Below are 18,344 nucleotides of genomic sequence, written 5' to 3'. Positions count from 1 at the left end.
ATTCCTAACGTTGGAAGAGAAAAAAAACTAAAAAAAAAATAGTATTTGTTAAGTGACACCTGAAATTGAGTATTTCAAGATGTTCAATTCATTTTTATATCAATTAGGTATATTGAAAAATAAAGATTCTGCCCAAATATAAGGAGATATTATCATGTTTTTTATAAATATTACGCACATTTTTAAGCGTTCACAAATAATTCCATGACCTTGTATATTATATGTAACATGCATATACAGACTGATTATAAAAATCAATGTTTTAACTGTTTTATCGAAGTTCAAACTAATTATAGCTGTTTTATTTATTATTTGTATATTGTTATGCTTTTCTGATTTATTTTTATATTATCTCTACCTCTTAATATTCATTCAAGCCTCACAATCAATTCTGAATTAATGATTAGTTATCAATTTTTCCTGAATTGTTTTCATCACGATTAATGCAATTATTGATATAAATAAAATTTTAAATATTTTCTCAATTTAACGTATTTGATAAATTACAGTAAGAAGTTTAATAGTAGTAAACAGTTAATGAATATTTTTATGACTTGATAAGATATTTTATGATGAAACATTTTGTGATGTAATAATACAAAATTTTGCAAATAATGTGATGTAACAATATAAAATTTTGCAAATATTCTGTAAAAAAAAATTATTCACGGAATTTTATTTATATTTAAAAATATTCTTGAATACTTTATTCTTGAGCAACTTTTAAATTTATGTAGAATGAATGTTTCATAAGTAACAATACTGTAACTCAATATTAGTTGATTGACGTTTTTTGCATGACTAATTTATAGTCGATATTTCCATGCTAAAAAAAAAATTATATTCGCCTGAGCTAACTGTTTGCATTACAACGGTGTAATTATTATTTCATTAGTCAGATTTGAATTATTATATTAATATATCACTTTCCAATAATTAATATAAGGAACTTGAAGTATCCACGCTAAAGTAATTTAAAAAAATCTGCCATCTTATATCACAAAAAAAAACCGTTCATGGAACTTTCAGTAAATAAATTTTACTTTGAAAAATTAGTATGTGTGTATTGAATATGGTGAAATCTGTTATCAATAAAACAATAAAAATAAATGTATTTATTATTTTCAGAGTCTATGGATCTGACAGAAACTCTTTGCTGGACGAATATTTTGCTGATATATCATTTTTTACCGGGAGTTGTTACAGTTGTCAAACTTCTTGTAAGGATATTGCTTGCCCAACTAATTTTAGCGACATAACGAATTTGGTAATATAATCATAAAATATTCACACCAACGTTTAATAACATTCAATGTTGATATTTAAAAAAAATAGTTTTCAACTTTGTTTCATTTATTTTAGTACCGAGCGACCTGCAATAAAATGCTGCAAGATTGTTCATTCAATGGAAAGAAATTCGATTGTTGTGATAGATTTCTTCCCGTGGAAACAGAATTCGGTATATGTTATTCTATGAACTCTTTGCATACTAGGTAATCATAAAAACATCAAACTCAATTTAAAAAAAAAGTTACATTTGATTAAAAATATTTTTTTAGCGATAAGGGCGCTCTAATTTTGAGAAACAATCGATCCACCGGACCAGGTAATTTAGACATTACAATTAAAGAAGATGTGAAGGTAATAATTAAAATTGTGGTAAGTTATCTCTTTGCATTAATTATTAGTTGACTTCGACAGATTTATTTGCATCCACCAGAAGATGTTGTCCAACAAAATAGTGAACCAGAAATTAAAGATTTGCTATTATGGGGATCAAAATTGTTCATACTATTTAAGGTAAAAATTATTACCTACCAAAAAATAATGTATAGTTTTATATTGAATAAAATTATATTTTGACAGGTAATATAATTTAGTATCATTTTCAGGTAAATTACATCTGCAAAAAAAGTTGCCTCTTCTACTTCATTAAATTATTTCTCATAATTATATCATTTTGCTCTTAGATCTTTACAACTTTATAGACCTTGACGCTCTTAGACTATCTAATATTTTAACATATATATTTAAATTACATATATTCTAGTGGATTTACCTCATTAATTCCTTATGTCCATCTTAATAGGTGACTGAAATTTTAAATGATCATGGACTAGAAAAATTGGCAGTGTCTGATCGTCATTGTCGTTTTCCACACGAAGTTCCTGAAAACATGAAAGCATATGATTTTTATAGTCATTCAACTTGCATAGTACAATGTAAAATTGATGGTCATTTAGATATTTGTAATTGTACTCACCATTTGATGCCAAAAACATGTAAGATCTTAAGATAACCTAAATTTTTTAATATTTGAAAACATGTACAACTATCACTTGATATAATAAATAAAATTTATTATATTTAAAATAATATACTAAGTGTAATTCAGAATTCAGTATTGATTTATTATAGTTCATTTTTAAGTAAAGTTTCTTATTTTGTTAGTATCATAATTTTACCAATTTTAAATTTCAGATGCTGATCGGTATTGCGATTTGGCGGGTTGATTGCTTATCCGAGAATGAAGGTAACGATGTCGGGTTTATTTTAGTATTTTCACGCATTTTGTGAAAAACATTTATTTTTACAGCATTGTTCAGACACATAAAAACCGAAGATACCAATAAACCGGGTCTCAAATGTGATTGCTTGCCATCCTGTGAGGAACCGGAATACACTTGGGTGCATAGCCAGTCGAGGTAACATATGAAGGAAAACGATTCCTTCGGGAATATTGCGTTTTTATTTTATAAGGCAAATCATTTGAAATGAAAAACTTTTTTTAAAAAAAAGTGAAGTTCAAGCACTCGTAAAGGACATTTAATACATTAGTATTTGCAACAGTACATACGCTGGTACTGAAGCCTAATTATATTATTTTATTTTGGAAAAGTGAAAAAGTCGATATAAAATTTTATACATAATTATTCAACCAAAAAATGACATAGTTTTCAGACAAGGAATTGAAAAAAAGTTCCATGGTCTGATGATGATGTTTTCGTTAATAGATAATTCTAAACTTTATTTTTGAGCACCAAAATAAATCTGAATTTAGCTGATAGGCATTCAATTTAATATTTAATATTTTAACTTAATATAAAAATGTTCAATATGTTAAAAAAGATTAGACAGTAAAGATATTTAAAAAAGAAATCAATCTGAACGGTTCAATAAAGTTCAAATTTGGATTACACCGTATATTATTGTTTTGTGATTTTATTGCATTATTTTTGAAGTAAAACTTCTTTAGGCGCAACTAGGGTGTAAATCCGTACAAATGCAACGGAAGTGCCTTACGGCAGATGAGATAAGATAAGAGTCGAGTGCCAAAGATTCGTCATTTGCTGTCGATGATATTTCTATACGGGTCGATTGGGATTAGTCGTCGCGTATGTGAATAGAGATCTGTCGTCGTATGCGTACCGATATCAACAAGGAAATCGGCATAGAAAATAAACATTTTAAAGTTACATCGTAGTACAAATCTTGATTTAATGAAAAATGCCTGAATCAGAAGAATATTTTACCCTGTCTCCGGTAAATAATGTAATGAAAATTATGAAACAAATACAGCTTTTGCGTCGTGTATGAAACATGTTTATCGAAATGATTACGAATATTAATTAGAAGTTATTAATTAGCTAATTACAAACCGATCATGTCATATTTGAAATATGACTTTAATTACATTTTTTTTTTTAAATTTGACGGTTGACACTAATAAATATGTGCATCACGAGTGTTACCAAATTACTAATAAACATTATTCAAAATTGTTATATGATGTATTTATTTTTACTTAAATGCCACCTTGTACAGTAGCAAGTAAGTTTTACTTCACTCGCGTATAAACCTTAGGCGCACTCTTTTTCTGTTTATTTACTAAAATAATTATCAATTTCATTATTGCATTTTCACTAACTCTAATTCAAAATTACAAAAATAATACGTATTTTTATTATTATTATTTTTTATTACCGCCGCAGCGGTGACATCCGAGTGGAAAGAGTTAATACACGTCTTTGGATCAATGCACTCATATACATCATGTACACTTTTTATTCTAAATCATTTTGTTTAATAGAATTATTCTACTAGTAAATCTTAACCTGGGTTTCTTTTTCTTTAGTTTGATCGATGATGCTAATGGAACATATGTTACCTTGAGTATGCAATCTTTACCAACTCAAAAATATGTCAGAAAAGTAGCCAGAACATATATGGATTTAGTCGGTAAATAAATATACAAATACGTAAAATAGTAAATAAAAAATCACTTTCATAATTAATTTATCTTTATCTCTTTACTTTTTTCAGTTTCTTTAGGCAGTAGCATGGGGTTGTTCTTCGGCGCTTCTCTATTAAGTTTGGTTGAATTAGCCTATTTTTTATGTTGTAGAAGATGGCGACATATTTGCTCTTAAAATATCAATATACGCATAAATACTTTTGTGTTAAAATTTATAATTTACTTAGTTACACGCTCCGAGTTTGATCAATATCACAAACTAGTTCTAGTACGAAATGTAATCAGTATAAAAATTTATTGGAATAATTATTAGTAGTAAATAGCTGATAGACAATAAAATATACATTTATAATAAAAATATTTTTCTTAAAAATACTTATGGATAAATTATGGTTTGGATTATATACAAAACGAATCATTGGACTAACAGTGTTACAGAGTATCATGAACAAATGCAAAAAATAACAGCTATTTAGCCTGTCATGAATTTTTTTCTTATACGAAATAAAATAATTTAATGCAATGGGAAATACTGAAAGTAATGTTACTAGTGGCGTTAAGAAACAAGCTGGAGTTTCCACCCAAAAGCTGTATAAGTTAGTTGATTTGAAAGGTAATTTAGAAATAATTTAAGTCAATATTATAAGTGTATTGAGAAAAAAAAAGTGTATTCCCAAAAAATTCACCATTGATGAAAATTCAAAATTTTACATCATTAATATTTACTAATTTCTGGGCAAGTCATCATAAATTAGGCAACGCCTCGAGCTCCAGAAACCTTGAATCACGATTTTGCTTATAATGTGAACCTTATGTAGAGATGTGTGAAATTCAGTCATTTTAAAGATTTATTATATTATTTTCATTTTATATTATGCATTCATATTAAATTTGTAAACAATCAAATGTGAACAACTTGTCAGCATTCTCTGCTAAATGTAATTATTTTATAGATTGCAGAATGAAAAAAAAACTATATTAAATTGCAGTTGTCCACTGAAAACAAGTCTATTTCGTTCTTGAAACGCATAAAGTTTTTTTCTCTATATTAATTGGATTCATTTTTAATAACTAGATAGAAATACGCTAAGAAGCTTTTGTTTTTAGTAATATATATTTCACCATCTACAAATTATGATATATTTTATCTAAATAAATTTAATATTTACCTATATTTTCACTCTAAATAAAGGTGGAGGCTTAATGGTCGATGTAATGAAAAGAGCTGTTCAGAGCAAACAATATGCAGAAATAGATCATGTCATTAAAACAAAAGTTGAGCCCTTTCTGTATAACAAAGGTGCTGGAAAATATATTCCAATTTCGCAAATTGTTCTTATGAGAAACATTGAAAGACCGAAACATAAACAGGTACAAAAGTATAATAAAACTATAATTTGAAAGGATCCTTTCAATTAATAATAAGCTCATTAAGTAACTAATATGACCTCAATTTCACAATCTAATACATTTATCACATTGTTTAATGGTGATAGAAATATAAATTATTGAAGTTTTTTAAAAGTCAACTTCTGTATTAATTAATTATGACTTTTAACAAGAAGTATACATAATTAATTTCCTCGCTTAATGAGATATTTTTCCATCGTTTAATTATTTCAGTTACCACAAATACGTGCTATGGAAAATCCAGAAGAAGAATTTGATGTCAATAAAAATTGTCCGGAAGTTTCCGAAGAAGAATATCAAGCCAACCCATCGTTGTACAAACACGTTTGCTGGGATTTAAATGTAATTTGAGCTTGAAATGATAATATTAATTTCTATTAATTTTAATTCTATTTTCTATTAATATTGTTGCTATTCTATAGCAACATATTTTTTTCTTAAGCTAATAGTATTAGCTACAAATTAATTTTTATTACTAGAATAATAAAAAATGGAACAATCGAGTGATTGATATAGAAACATTCAAAATATAAATTTAATTAACTGTTATTTTTACAGGAACGAGGTGCTGTTGGTGAAACGATATTACATTTGTGTTTATTGAATGTGTCGTCCCTTCTTGCAGATTTGGCCAAGAGACTACTTCGATTTTATCCCAAATTAATTAATGATGTTTATATGTCTGACGAATATTATGGTAAATGCAATCAATTACTATATTATAAATGTAGTGGTAATAGGAAATGTCCAGAGATTTCTTCTACCAATGTTGAAGTATTAAACCATGACACAAGAAATTTTCTAATAATTGTTATTTACCCTTCTGGACTCATATTTATTTATTTTGTTTCAAAAAAACGTCAAAATTGAAAAAAAAATGTTAGAGTAATATAAATCTTTCAGAATAAGGGCTCTAATTGAAAAACGCTAAAAATTTATGCATTCGTACTGAAACTGATATCAATGATTAAATCTTCATTTATAGTAAACTTATAGTACTTAACAGATATTCTTCATTTTACTATATTTAATTCTTGTTACATTTTCAACAATTTCTCAGATTATAGATCTTATTACTATTTTCAATGCTTAATTTCAATTAGATTTATTTTTATTTGATATACTTATTACTTATATAATATTCATATAGAACTAGTGGGGCGTATGGCATCGTGCCTTAAGGCAAATTGCTGGAACTTCCCGTACCAAAAATTATTATTTTTTTTATAAACGATTAACATTTTTGAAAAAAATTTACTCAGAAGAAATTAGATTTTTGAGAAACAATAAATTTGACAAAAAATTACTTTTTTTAAAAAAAAATATTTTTTTTGAAAAATAAATGTTTTCTTCATTTTGACATATTTTGGAAATTATGAACTTTTTTTCAAAGTAATCGTGCTGCTTTAACTGCATAGAGACAAAATGTCAAAGCGCTTAAGCGCCGCGTCGCCGTCTAACGGATAAACATTAGTACGGAATGTAAACAAAATTTATACTTATTGTTAAAATCTCTATTAAGTTAAAATATCTGATAATTCTGATAAATGGCATTTTTTTTACTTTTTTCATTAGATCTCCGCAACCGCTAAACCTGTCTACATGAAAATTTGATCAATTCTTCATCTTGTCAATACAAGTAAAATGTGTTTTGAATTATGAAGATCCGACGCTTCGTTCTCTTAAAAACTGAGTTACCATTTTTGGCACTTTTTGCCTCTTATCTTTGGAACGGCTAGACCTGCCTTTGCCAAAAACTAATCAGCACGTCTCCTTATCAATACGAATCGAATGTTTTTTGAATTATTCAAATCAGTTGATCGGTGTTCCCGAAATCGCCGACGAAATTTTGTATCCGCACACACATAATACACACACGCACACACACACACACACACACATACACACACATACAATCATTTTTTCTAAGGTATGCCAAAATATTCAGAAACCTTTGAAACGTAAAGATATATAAACATTTTCATTTTCGATTTTTTTGCGATTACTATAACTTGCCCTATGGCAAGTTAATAACAAGCTAACAGTAAATTACCTATGGATGACATAAAGTGATTTTAATTTTTTAGGTATTATTTGTATTATTATTTTAAAGAATATGCTCATATTCCTAATAATTAAATTATAAGCTTGTTAGCTGATTATATTTTTTGCTTACAATTTATTAATATTTATATATTTCTTTTGTTTTCAGTTAAGGTCTCTCAATGTTTCTCATTAGAACTATTTGCAAAATTGTAGTATATTTTTGACCACCTTTGTTGTACAATTTTACATGCTTTGTTTCAATCGAATATATAATTTTAATTTGATCTACTTATTGTACAATATTTAATTATCATAACCTCATTATTATAAATCATGTATCTATTAGGTATGTATTTATATCAAATTATGAATATATTTCAGGTGAAAGTGTTTTACACATAGCCATAGTAAACGAAGATCCGGCAATGGTTAAATTTTTGTTGGACGCAGGCGCCAATATTCACGAACGTTGCACCGGAACATTTATGTCTCCGGAAGACCAAAAAGCTTCGAGAAACGATTCACCAGAAGTTGAACATGTTATTGTTCAAAAATTCACCAATTATGAAGGGTTTGATAATAAATACATTATTAGTACAATATTGTAAAAAGTAATTAGTAGATTTTTGGTTAATTTGGAGGAAGTAATGAAGTAATTTCAAGTATTGATAATAATAGATATAATTTTTACATATATAGTTACTATAAATGATAGGTATGGTAATAGAAACAAAATACTTCCTAAGGGGGCGTCCATTAATCACGTGAGCGAGTTTTTAAGGATTTAAAAACTCGCCTCCTTCCCCCTTGGTGATACATGGTGATATTCAAAATTACCCCCCCTCAACCACCAAACATCACGTGTATTTTTAGTCGCTGTGAAATTTTTGAATTGTTTTTTCAAAAATCGATTAAAAATAAATACACGTGATATCTTACTATACTCCTCCCTCCACCACTGGATATTTTGTGATTTTTTGTCAGACCTCCCCTCCTCCTGAAAACCTCATGTGATTAATGGACGCTCCCTCATGTGATAAAACTGTAAAATTTTTGATTTATTTTTGAAAATGTTTGATTTTTGTGTGAAAAATCTGTTAAAAAATGAATACACATGATATCTTACTGCACCCTACCATCCCCCACGTAATACTTCGTGATTTTTTGTCAAATCCTTCCTCCCCCCCTAAAAACCTCACGTGATTAATAGACGCCCCCTAAGCAGGGTTCTATCCAGATGATAGAAATAAAAAAAATGTTTCTAAAAAATATTTTTAATATATTTCCATGCGTTTCGAGTCTCAGTTTGATTCATCGTTAGTGGATAAAATATACAAATTATTTGGAAAACACAAAAAAACAATAAAAATTCAATAAAATTAATACTAAAATAACAAACATGTTAACATATTACCAAACAAAGTTATTGGAATGAAAAATGCATACAAAAGCAAAAAAAACAATTAATTTGAAAAATTAAATTAAAATTAAATATATAAATGTCGTCCATTGTAAGCTCAAGTAAAAATACATTCATATGATAATTTTTTTTAAGATAAATACTCTATTGTTTTCACTTTTTTTATTTGTTGTCACACCTTCGCAGGGATGTATATATATATTCTTTATTCCTTCTTAAACTTTTTTTAAAATTTTGATAAAGCATGAAAGGAACTTTACGTAAACAAACTATATAAATTTTACCACTTCACTAAATTTATTCTTTTTATTTTACAATTTAATTATTTTATTATCCTTTTTCAGATATGTATATTGGGGAGAATATCCACTAAGTTTTGCAGGATGTTTAGGACAAGAAGAATGCTACAGGTTTAAAGTAAAAGTCTGAAAATTTCAAAACTTTGCAATATATTTTAAAATATTATATTTAAAAATTTAGGTTAATTTTGGCGCGCGGTGCAAATCCGGATAATCAAGACACCAACGGAAACACGGTTTTACATATGTTGGTTATATATGAAAAATTGGTAAAAGGAAAATTGAAGCTCCATAATATTATATTAAAATTAAATATATGGTTTTATTATTTTATAGGATATGTTTGACACAGTTTATGAATCAGGAGCAGCCATTGGTATACGAAACGTTTTAAATCTTACTCCTCTTACACTTGCTGCCAAATTGGCCCGAAAAGAATTGTTTTTTCATATTCTAAATATAGAACGTGAAATCTACTGGCAATTAGGTATTTATTCTTATAATAGAAGTTCAGTTTCTTAGTTAATACTTTTCTATGGATTTTCAAAAAAAAATTTTAAGTTATGTTCAATTTGGATTCAATTTTATTTTTTTTATTTGTAGGTAGTATCACTTGTGCAGCATATCCATTGAGTCAAATAGACACTATTGATAATGAAACAGGAGATATAAGCAAAGATTCTGCGTTGAATTTGGTAGTTTTCGGGGTAAGTTATTATTATTTATTACTACTAATTACACTTATCACTGACAATAAGTTAGAAAAAACTTGTGTACTGTATCAATAATTCAAAACAATTAAAATGATTAATAATAGATGCCTAGACATAATACATCAAATTAGTATAATTTTCTCGGTAAATCTTTGAAAATAATTTTTTTGACCATTTTTGTCCATAGGAGGAACTCTTAAATTTTTCGAGCATGACGTACATTATCGTACTTTATTATTGTATTTTGTGAAAATATTTTTAATGCATTTTATTAAATAATATACGATTAGAATTAAGTAATTACGTAATTGTCCCTTCTGACTTTGAAAGAATTTAGTTTAATTAACTTACTTAAATTATTTCTTCCTACCTACATATTTGGTACATAAAGCTTTGGTAAGTTGATAAAAGCTTTATAGAATTATAAGACTACAATTAGTACAATAAAGTTGTATTTGGATCAAAATGCTTAAAAAATACACTTGTAGTTTACAGAATTAAACATACAAGTGATTTTCTTTTTCCAGGACAAAGATGAGCATCTCGAACTCATGGATGGCGTATTAGTAGATCTACTAAAAACAAAATGGGAAGCTTTCGTCAAACGACGTTTTTATCGTCAATTCGTATTATTTGCAATTTATTTCGTAATATCATTATTTTGTTTTACCCTTCGTCCAGGTCCACCTCTTCCTGTGGAGACAACTGCCAGTCCAAAGAATAATATTACTACTAATACGACAAATAGTCCTAATTCGGCACCTTTGTTAAATTTAACGGATTTAGTTGGAACTGTACCAACTGATGTGATGATAAACCAATCTAGGAGGCAGAAAAATTATACGCAGGAAAATGGAATATCCAAAATTGATCAGAGCAAAACTATTAATATAAGGAACTTGTATGGTGAGAATCGTAAGGGAGTATATGAGAATATTGGCCAATCAAGTCATACACCAAAAACCTTGAAGTTTTTAACTTGAAAATTTTATCATGTTAACTTCTGGTTGTTAAGTTTCAATTTTACATGATTATATTCAAAAATTTTAGATGATTTTGATAACTACTCCGTGGCTTTGGAGATTGAGCAATGGTGGTTTACAAATTTTTCATCAGATTGCAGATTGCTTCAAACCGACACTGTCGAAAATAAGGTAACTTTAAAAGTCTTTAAAATGTTTAAATAGATTAATATGACACTTTTAGTTTGCAAAATTTTAGATCAGATTAGTTGCAGAAATTCTAATGGAAATTGGTTCAATTATGTATATAATAGCTGCCCTTCGCGAAGCTAGGTTTTTGGGATATAAAATGTTTATTGAAAATCTGGTAAGACAAAAAAACCAATTCAAATAGATGCATATATTTAAAAAATACTATTATAACTTATTAATATAAATTATTTCTTAGATGACTGCGCCATCAAGAGTCATGTTTTTATTCTCATGTTTGCTGATGATGACTTTACCTGTATTTAGATTTTTTTGCTTAGAAGTGATTGAAGATCACGTCGCAATAGTTATTATGTTAACGACATCTCCTTACTTTCTCTTTTATTGCAGGTAAATTCATAAAAAACTTTATATAATTATTTATACAAATTATTATCATAAACTTATTAGACTAAATAGCTGATCTTTTCTACTTCGATTAATTAATATAATTAATATTTAGAGAAATATTTCACAATTTATGGAATGGATTATCAACTTCAATACAATATAAACAGCACTGGGTCTTTAAAAATATTTAACTTCCCGAAGGAGAAGTTTATGTTTTCATAAAAAAATCCGATTCGCTAATTTTATGTTTTCTCGACGTTTCAAGCCATTCTGAATCGAATGAGACCAAATTTGGAAAAAGTATGTGTGTGTGTGCATGTGTGTGAACAGATTTTTTGCCGTAAATCAACGTTTTCTCAAAAACGGCTGGATCAAAAATTTGAAAGCCATTCGATGTATCTCGATGAGGACTAGGGTTTTGTGCGGCAATCGGCCGGGCCGTTTCTTTGTAAATCGCAGAGAAGTGGAAAATTTTTTGTCCACGTTTTAGCCCGCAATTCTGAATCGATTTTGAAAATTCAAAACCGTTCGATAGATATTGGTTGGGAATCGTGCTGATTAGTTTTTGGTAAAGTTAACTGTCGAAAAAAAAAAATTAAGCCGATTTTTATGGAACTTTTTTGGCGATATATATCATGGTCTTATAGAACTTACTGAAATATTACGGCCTTACGACAAGTAGTTTAATTTTAAAAAATCATCAAATTTTGAGAAAATGAGTAGTTTTTTTGAAGTTTGTTAAAATTAAAATTAGATGATTCACTTGGTATAACTATAGATTACTTGGTCTTAATGAACATACTAAACCATTAACGTCCTACGAAAACTGGTTCAATTATAAAAATTATTGATTTGTGAAAATTTGCTTTTAGAAAATACTCCGAATTAACGTGTTTGTTCGTTTTCAATTGTATGTAATAAATCCACTCGGAATACTTCTAATCACTCATAAAATAATTTGTTTATTATTGATTAAGTCGATTATTTAAACATATCGAAAAGTTCATGTAACTTGCCTTAAGGCTAAATACCAATACCAACTAGTTTTAATTTAGATTGCCTAATTTGGCTATTGTCGTCGCAAATGAATGTTTGCATAAAAATATTACATATTTTAATAATAATTTATTATTATTTAATGATAATATTTATTATTAAAGAGGTTTCAAAACAGTGGGTCCATTCGTCGTGATGATCTACAGAATGGTGATGGGAGATTTGCTGCGATTTGCAGTAATCTACATGGTGTTTGTTATGGGATTTTCTCAAGGCAAATTACCAGAAGTATAAAACAACCTTGAAATGTTCTAAGTCTAATTATGCTTTATTTTCAGCATATTACATTGTATTTTTATCGTTTGATAATCCAAATACGCCCGAAGGAATTGATGATTCCATTTCGAATCCTATGCCGAGTCCAATGGAAAGTATATTGGCAATGTTTCTGATGTCAATGACCAATTTTGGAGATTACTACACTGCCTTCGATCGAACTGATCATGAAGTTGAAGCTAAGGTATACAATTTAAATTATTTAAAAAAAATATCGACGATAAAATTGCTTTCAATTTACACAACGTTACATATTCTATTAATATTTCAGTTACTGTTTGTCATATACATGGCGATCGTGGCTATTCTTTTAGTGAATATGTTAATCGCGATGATGGGAAATACTTATCAGAAAATCGCTGAAACACGAAATGAATGGCAGAGACAGGTATCCATTAAATATTCAATAGTCAATACCTCATCGATTTATTGATATTATAAATTATGGTTATTATGGCATTCACGGAGAATTTTAATATCAATCAGCAAAGCGTATATAATTTATTTATGAAGAGCATTTTTAGAAATAATGCACAACGATTTAGATGGAATATTTTGCATAAGTGAAATAAACTAAAACATGTCTATTGAAAAAAATTTATTTAAATTAAATAAATTGTTTAATAATAATTACGAATGATAAAAAATATATTATCAGGTTTGCTCGTTCCAGAGGAAATTTATTTAATATGTAAAAATTTTAAACAATGCATTTGTTGCAAAAACTACTAGTTATATATCTTTGAGCTAATATAGTCTACAAATAAATACAGCATTCTGAAAATATTCAACTAAAATTATTGAAAGATGCGAACTACAATACAAAAGGGGAAATTTGACTTAAGCACGTTAAGGCACGATATTAATTCAATTTAGTTGTCACATTTTTTTAGTTTTGTTTGGATTGTTTTAGGATATGATACTTGTTTAACTTAAGTCTATAACATCAATGAAGACTTTCATAAATAAAACTTAAATAGCAGTTATTTTTACTTTTAGTGGGCCCGAATAGTTTTAGTAGTCGAAAGAGGAGTTCCACCTGCTGAACGATTGGAAAATTTAATGACATACTCTCAACCGATGTCAAATGGCAAAAGGGCTCTTGTTCTAAGGCTAAACCAAACGGTAATAAGATACATAATAACACTAATTAATAGTTTAATAATAAGTTCTGATAAACAGACAGGCAGACTGATATATGAGCTAAAGACCATCTTTTATGATCATCTATTAATCTGTCTGTGTAGCCACCTGAGTGCATTATTAATTAAAATAATTAAATAGATATTGATTCAATAGATATTCAATGTTCTCTTTTATGAGAAAAATTGAAAAATACAAATAGTGTCCATGAACTCGTTATTGCATTAGTAAAATGAGCATTTACTTATTACTATTTATTTATTTGGATGAGTATGAGACTATTATATTTTTGTATTGTTATTCATGAATTGAGGCATTTTAATTATAGCTCTCATTATTAATTTATCAAATCGTTTATCACAAATTATATTTTGAATTTGTGGGTTAAAATAGTTATTTTATACTTGAATTATTTATATAGATTTATATAATTTTATATTTATATTTATATAATTTTTATATATATTTATGTATAAATTAAAATATATTAAAATTTAAAAAATCGTACAGATACATCCCCAAATTTCCATCTCGTGTTCCGAATTTTTTCAAGAAGTGATATTCGTCTTGGATTGTCCAGCATATTTGAATATAATGGTTTGAAATTGTACTTCACTATTACTTATTATTAAAATTACAACAACTTATTATTAAATTTACACAAATTTGCCGAATGGACAAATAACCGGTCAATTCAAAAATGGACATGGAATGTCTCTTACTTTAAAAATGATAATTTTACATTTTCAAATTCATGAAAATACTTTTATCAAGAGTGTTTTGGACAAATAATAAGGCTCGATTTGAAATTCACGCTATATTATTTACTAAAGTTAATTATTAAGAAAATCCTACAAAATTTCATACCATAGTAGAAACATTAAAGATGTGTAACTATTTCATATACATTGTCAGTAATTCCGATTGAAAAACGTTCATTTATTTTAAAAAATATATACTCAATTATCTGTTGTTTGATATTATGCTTTTTATATGCATATATATTTTTTTGAATAATTAAATTATATAATATTTGCTATGTATAATTTGTTATAAAAAATCTTATTTAAATCATTCAACTTAAGAGTTTCCTCATCCTCCCTCCTGCAACATGTTTTCGTCAAAGATTTGAAGGTAAAAAATTTAGTCACCTTCATATAATCATCATAAAATTATATTTGAAGAGTAATAAACGGGATTCTTAGAAATATTTATATATATAATAATTAACTTCCCGTAGGGCAAGTTATAGTAATCGAAAATGAAAATTTTTATATATCTTTACGTTTCAAAACCTTTTGAATATTTTGGCATACTTTAGAAAAAATGGATGTATGTGTGTGTGTGTGCTTGTATGTATGTATGTTTGGATACAAAATTTCGTCGACGATTTCGGGAACACGGATCAACCGATTTGAATATTTCGAAAAACATTCAATTCGTATTGATAAGGAGATGTGCTGATTAGTTTTTGGCTAAAGCAGGTCTAGCTTTTCCGAAGATACGGGGCAAAAAGTGCCGAAAACGGTAACTCAGTTTTTAAGAGAACGGAGCGTCCGATTTGAATAATTCAAAAACATTTTATTTGTATTGACTAAATGAAGAACTGTTCAAATTTTTGGAAAGGCAGGTCTAACGACTTTGGAGATATGAAATATTTTCAAAATATTTCAAAATAAATGAAGTGATTTAAGATAGAATGATTTTATATGGTTCGAAATTCTATTAACAGTTTCAAATCATTGATCAACTTTTATTGATTATTATTATTGATTATTTTTAATTACACGAATTTTGAATTGCGGTACGGGAAGTTCCAGCAATTTGCCTTAAGGCACGATGCCCTAATTGCCTAAAGACAAAATTCCACTTACAGCTAGTTTTAATAAAAATCATTTCAATCAATCATAATATAATACTCTTAAGATTTTTTTGGTGTCACGCCAGCGTCGTGTTCGGACAAACTGTCGTTAATAATTAATAGGTACAACTGTTTCACATACGGATAATCTGATAAATGGGATAATATTAAGCATTTTCCACCTAGCAACTGATACGTACTTTTAGCGACATTGTAATGAAAGTAATCGAACTTAACGCTTTTCTATTTCCATTTTCCATTGAACTTTGCATGTCGAGTTCGTATGTTAACGCACCTCATGCTCAAACAATCATACACGTGTTTGACTTTCGTAGACTTTATTAATTATGTCTAATTAATAAAGATAAATGATCAAATCTTTCCCAAATCTTTAGGAATATTAAGTTTGAATAAGAATAACCATTAAGTACAAATTGTTGTAATTTGGCCTATAGTTTACACCTTTATAACCTTTTTAATTGTTCTGTATACAACTTAGAAAGGAAGGGAAGAAAATTTAAATATAATAATTATAATAATATATTCTATTAATTAATATATTCTAAATTATGTATATTAATTAGTGCATACCGTTCCTTAATCTATAACCCATCTCATTGGAAAATTCTATGAAAATTTCTTCCAATAAGCATAAAGTGCAAATATTGAATGAATGTCTCCGTCAATGAGAGATTTCCTAATTGAGTACTTAACGAACGAAATATGTATTTCAATTTATACCGAGTTAAATATATCTTGAAATAATTATCAAAAGACGTTTTTAAAAAATCTTTTATGTAATTTTACAGGAGGAAGATAAGGAAGAGATGAAAGAAATTTTAGAAATGAAAACAGTTCACGAGAGGATGATCAAAAAACGACTTATGAAACAGGGCGAAAAAGATAAAAAGAAGCAAAAAGTTATAAAAAAGGAAAGATATTAAGATTTTGAAATAATTCAAATGTTTAAATATGTAAAATAAATTCAAATTTTTAACTATTTCAAATATCTAAAGTTGTTAAAATTATGTAATATCTAAAATTGTTTTAAAGTAAATATCTGAAGTTGTTAAAAATATGCATTAATAATTATACGTTCACATTTTATATCATATATAATAATTGAATTGAATTGATTTCTGTAAATTTAATTCAAAATTAAAAATGTATTCAATATTTTGATTGTTTTTCAATGTTGAAAGATTGATATACACAGCTAATTTATCGAATTAAAAGATGAATTAAAAGAATCGAATCACAATATTGACAATTTTTTATTTATACGTTTAAATTCTTGATATTTGTCTTATACAGGAAATCATACCAGGAAGAACTGGTGAATTCAGAAATTGTTATTAGGAATCAATATTTTATCAAAACATTCAAAGTTATATTTTAATTATTTATTTTATAATTATCGTTATATTCTAGATATTTATTTTAAATTGAAATTTAATATAAAAAATATCGTAACTTTGAGTTTTATTATTTCTGTTTCTGTTAATTATTTGTAGCTTTCGGGTTTTTCAAATAATTTTGGTGATTTATCCTCCGAAAAAAAGTTAAACTGTGATTCAAAAAACAATTTTGTTTTATAAGCATCATTATTATGTCAGAAATAAATTCGATTTTTTTTAAATATTATAATTGTTATATGTATGTTATAATTGTTTAATTATCGTATGTAACTTCAATTAAAATTTTCAGATTGGAAAATATTTTAATTATGTATTTTATTCCTCTTGATGCGATTTGTTGAAAGCAGAATCATATCAAGTTTTAAAACGGACAAATATAAAATTACTAATATTTATTTTTTTTATTTCGACGAATTGGCTGCTATATATAAATTAAAAATATTTTAATTTAACTCTATGTGAAGAAATGAAAATAATAAATTATTTTAATTATTACTGAAATGTTGATAAAAACCATCAAATATAATTTGTCAAAAAACATTTGTTATTATTATATATTTCATTTATTAAACGAGTTTCTACAAAACGATCTTATTACTACCCAAAATGCTAAATATTTGATATCCTATTTATTTTTAAATCATCGCCTAATTTTACTAAAGATATAAAAATATATGTGAAGAACTTTGTGCCTTCACATATTTTTCCGGATTCCGAATATCGGATAGCTCTTTTTTCATGAAAATAATGATGTTTTCAGAATCACTTTAGATAATAAAATTAACTGAAAGTTTTGTGTAATCATATGTTAGCTTAATATTATATAATTATTAATTTTTTTTGTACAAAAATATAAAACACACAAACAAATTAATTTTATCTATT

The 18,344-nt window shown here is 27.0% G+C and overlaps 1 protein-coding gene and 1 pseudogene across 1 annotated transcript; both read left to right on the top strand.

Annotated features, from left to right (window-relative positions):
• LOC113370985 overlaps positions 1-4,430 on the top strand; it is an 11,427-nt pseudogene extending 6,997 nt beyond the window's left edge.
• A 347-nt stretch (positions 4,431-4,777) lies between these two features.
• LOC113370984 (transient receptor potential cation channel subfamily V member 5) lies at positions 4,778-16,985 on the top strand. Its single transcript, XM_026611646.1, has 18 exons — positions 4,778-4,868; positions 5,448-5,626; positions 5,879-6,007; positions 6,224-6,362; positions 8,093-8,282; positions 9,476-9,541; positions 9,612-9,699; positions 9,767-9,917; positions 10,034-10,137; positions 10,671-10,949; positions 11,226-11,297; positions 11,365-11,472; positions 11,554-11,705; positions 12,866-12,975; positions 13,040-13,221; positions 13,309-13,425; positions 14,037-14,162; positions 16,851-16,985. Exons 1-18 carry the CDS (start codon positions 4,778-4,780, stop codon positions 16,983-16,985), a joined length of 2,418 nt encoding a protein of 805 aa, XP_026467431.1.
• The last annotated feature ends 1,359 nt before the right edge of the window (positions 16,986-18,344 follow it).

This window comes from Ctenocephalides felis, unplaced genomic scaffold (assembly GCF_003426905.1).
Source record: "Ctenocephalides felis isolate EL2017-DRISC unplaced genomic scaffold, ASM342690v1 CF-g0.4_SCAFFOLD_01492, whole genome shotgun sequence".
Taxonomy (NCBI): domain Eukaryota; kingdom Metazoa; phylum Arthropoda; class Insecta; order Siphonaptera; family Pulicidae; genus Ctenocephalides; species Ctenocephalides felis.
This window is presented reverse-complemented; position numbering and strand designations above follow the sequence as displayed.

What these genes read in the sequence shown, in the direction of transcription:
- LOC113370984 (XM_026611646.1), top strand. Translation starts at nt 4,778, where the DNA reads ATGGGAAATACTGAAAGTAATGTTACTAGTGGCGTTAAGAAACAAGCT. An exon ending in TGAAATCTACTGGCAATTAG is followed by an intron (nt 9,918 to 10,033) that starts GTATTTATTCTT and finishes TTTTATTTGTAG; the next exon opens with GTAGTATCACTTGTGCAGCA. An exon ending in GAAATGAATGGCAGAGACAG is followed by an intron (nt 13,426 to 14,036) that starts GTATCCATTAAA and finishes TTTTACTTTTAG; the next exon opens with TGGGCCCGAATAGTTTTAGT.